Below are 1854 nucleotides of genomic sequence, written 5' to 3'. Positions count from 1 at the left end.
CTGAAGGGGGGGGGGCTGAGACACACTTAATATTATCAGCGTTCTGATGGCATTTTTATTAAAAACATAATTAATGTGCACAAATAAGGAAAAGTTGTATTAACCTACATGGAAACAGAGTTTTAAAGGCTCAGAATACTTCTGATTATTCATCAGTGATGTTTCAAAATAAAAGCCCTCATTATTTCCAGGTTTTTTCTGTTTAATTTACGATCCATAAAGAAAAGCTCATGTTTTTTTTATAAAAACAGAAGTGAAATAAAAGTCCAGACTTCCAACATGTGAATCACTTTTATTGCATTAAAAGCAGCTGCACTTTAACAGACAGGCTGGGTTAAACGTCTGGGTCCCTTTTGGACGCAAAACCTCGACACTATTGCATCAGATCTGGACCCGACAGGAAGTCCTTGATAAAGGTCCTTGCAGCCGAGGCTGAGGAGCAGGTTATCTCAGAAAACGGTTTAATCTGAAGGACTTTAAACATGTTTTCAGAACATTTCTAGACACTACAGGATAACTATGTCAACCGTTTTAAAGGTTTTCATTGAAAGAATGCAGAATTTGAACACTTTTGTTAACCAGATTTATGCACGCTGGTGTCTGCAGATATGATGGATCTCTGTTATCAAACTGTGCAGAAGGAGGCTGGAGGTTCATGGAGCTGCAGACGGATGAGGAACGTTTGGTGGGATTTTAGTTTTCCCTTCCTGGTCCACAGCAGCATCGAGGGCGAACGGGACTCGCTGCGGCGTGGCGACTGTTAGCCGCTCGCTATTCATTCACATTCACTTATAAAGACATAAAAATACACAGAAAATTATACAGCCAGTGCATTTCTGGAAGATATGAGGCTTCAGCTGAACGTCTGGATTTTAAATGCCCGACATTAAGGACTTCATTACAATAACGTCATGTGATTGGTTGGTTATATTTTGGTTAATTCTGAGCTGTCGATGGGAAGCAGCGTAGAGCTGCTGCTTCTAGAAGGGACTGACGGAATGTTTAATATGCCTTGGTCCGCAGCAGACAACCGTCTGCTCTAGAACTGCAGCTCTACACTGAGGAGCCCCGCTGATGATGACATGACGGCGGCCCAATGACGACGACTACGTCACTCTGCAGTGTAGATGCGGTAGATAAGAGTGACAATGGCAGCTGCCAGAGTGGGGAGGATCAGGGTGGACCACCAGCTGCAAGAGAGGAAAGGAGAGGTTACCAAACATGCTAGGAGCTAACAGACCTTCCCAACAATTAACCGACCTACAGACCATCGACCCGCAGACCAACCGACCGAGAAACCAACTGAGAAACCTGAAGACCAGCCAACCAAAGTTATAAAATTACAAACCAACAGGCCAACTAACCTATAAACTTTCAGACCAACCTAAAGACCAAAAAACCAAAAACTCAAATAACCTAAAAACATTTAGATTTACTAACCAACATACAGACCTACCAAGCAATCAACTAAACTAGAGACCTTCCAACCAACAGACCAACTGACTGCTGCACTGTAAACATCTTGTTACAACATCCCAACCAACCAGGATAAGATAAACTTCCTCTAACGGTGGAGAAACTTGTGAATTTACAATAAAGTCATGACTTGGTGTGTTTTCAGCATTTAAATCAACACTATTTTCAAGTTTTGCAATATGTCATTTAGCAAATTAACCAAACAACCGACCAACCAAGTAACCAAGTAACAGACAGACCAACAAACCAACCAAGCAAGAAACAGACCGACAAACCAACCAACCAACAGACTAACCAACCAACCACCCGACCAAGAAGCCAACCAACCAACCAACCAACTGACTAACCAACCAACCACCCGACCAAGAAGCCAACCAA

General features: G+C 42.5%; 1 protein-coding gene across 1 annotated transcript in view; it reads right to left on the bottom strand.

The window, feature by feature from the left end:
• Nucleotides 1–272: 272 nt before the first annotated feature.
• LOC107100173 (cytochrome b5) overlaps nucleotides 273–1854 on the bottom strand; it is a 19076-nt gene continuing 17494 nt past the window's right edge. Inside the window, exon 5 of the mRNA XM_015398566.1 lies at nucleotides 273–1190. Coding sequence (XP_015254052.1) covers nucleotides 1112–1190 — 79 coding nt within the window. The 3' untranslated portion in view covers nucleotides 273–1111. The remainder of the gene's footprint in view (nucleotides 1191–1854) is intronic.

Source organism: Cyprinodon variegatus, unplaced genomic scaffold (genome assembly GCF_000732505.1).
Source record: "Cyprinodon variegatus isolate N-32 unplaced genomic scaffold, C_variegatus-1.0 Scaffold942, whole genome shotgun sequence".
Classification (NCBI taxonomy): Eukaryota; Metazoa; Chordata; class Actinopteri; order Cyprinodontiformes; family Cyprinodontidae; genus Cyprinodon; species Cyprinodon variegatus.
This window is presented reverse-complemented; position numbering and strand designations above follow the sequence as displayed.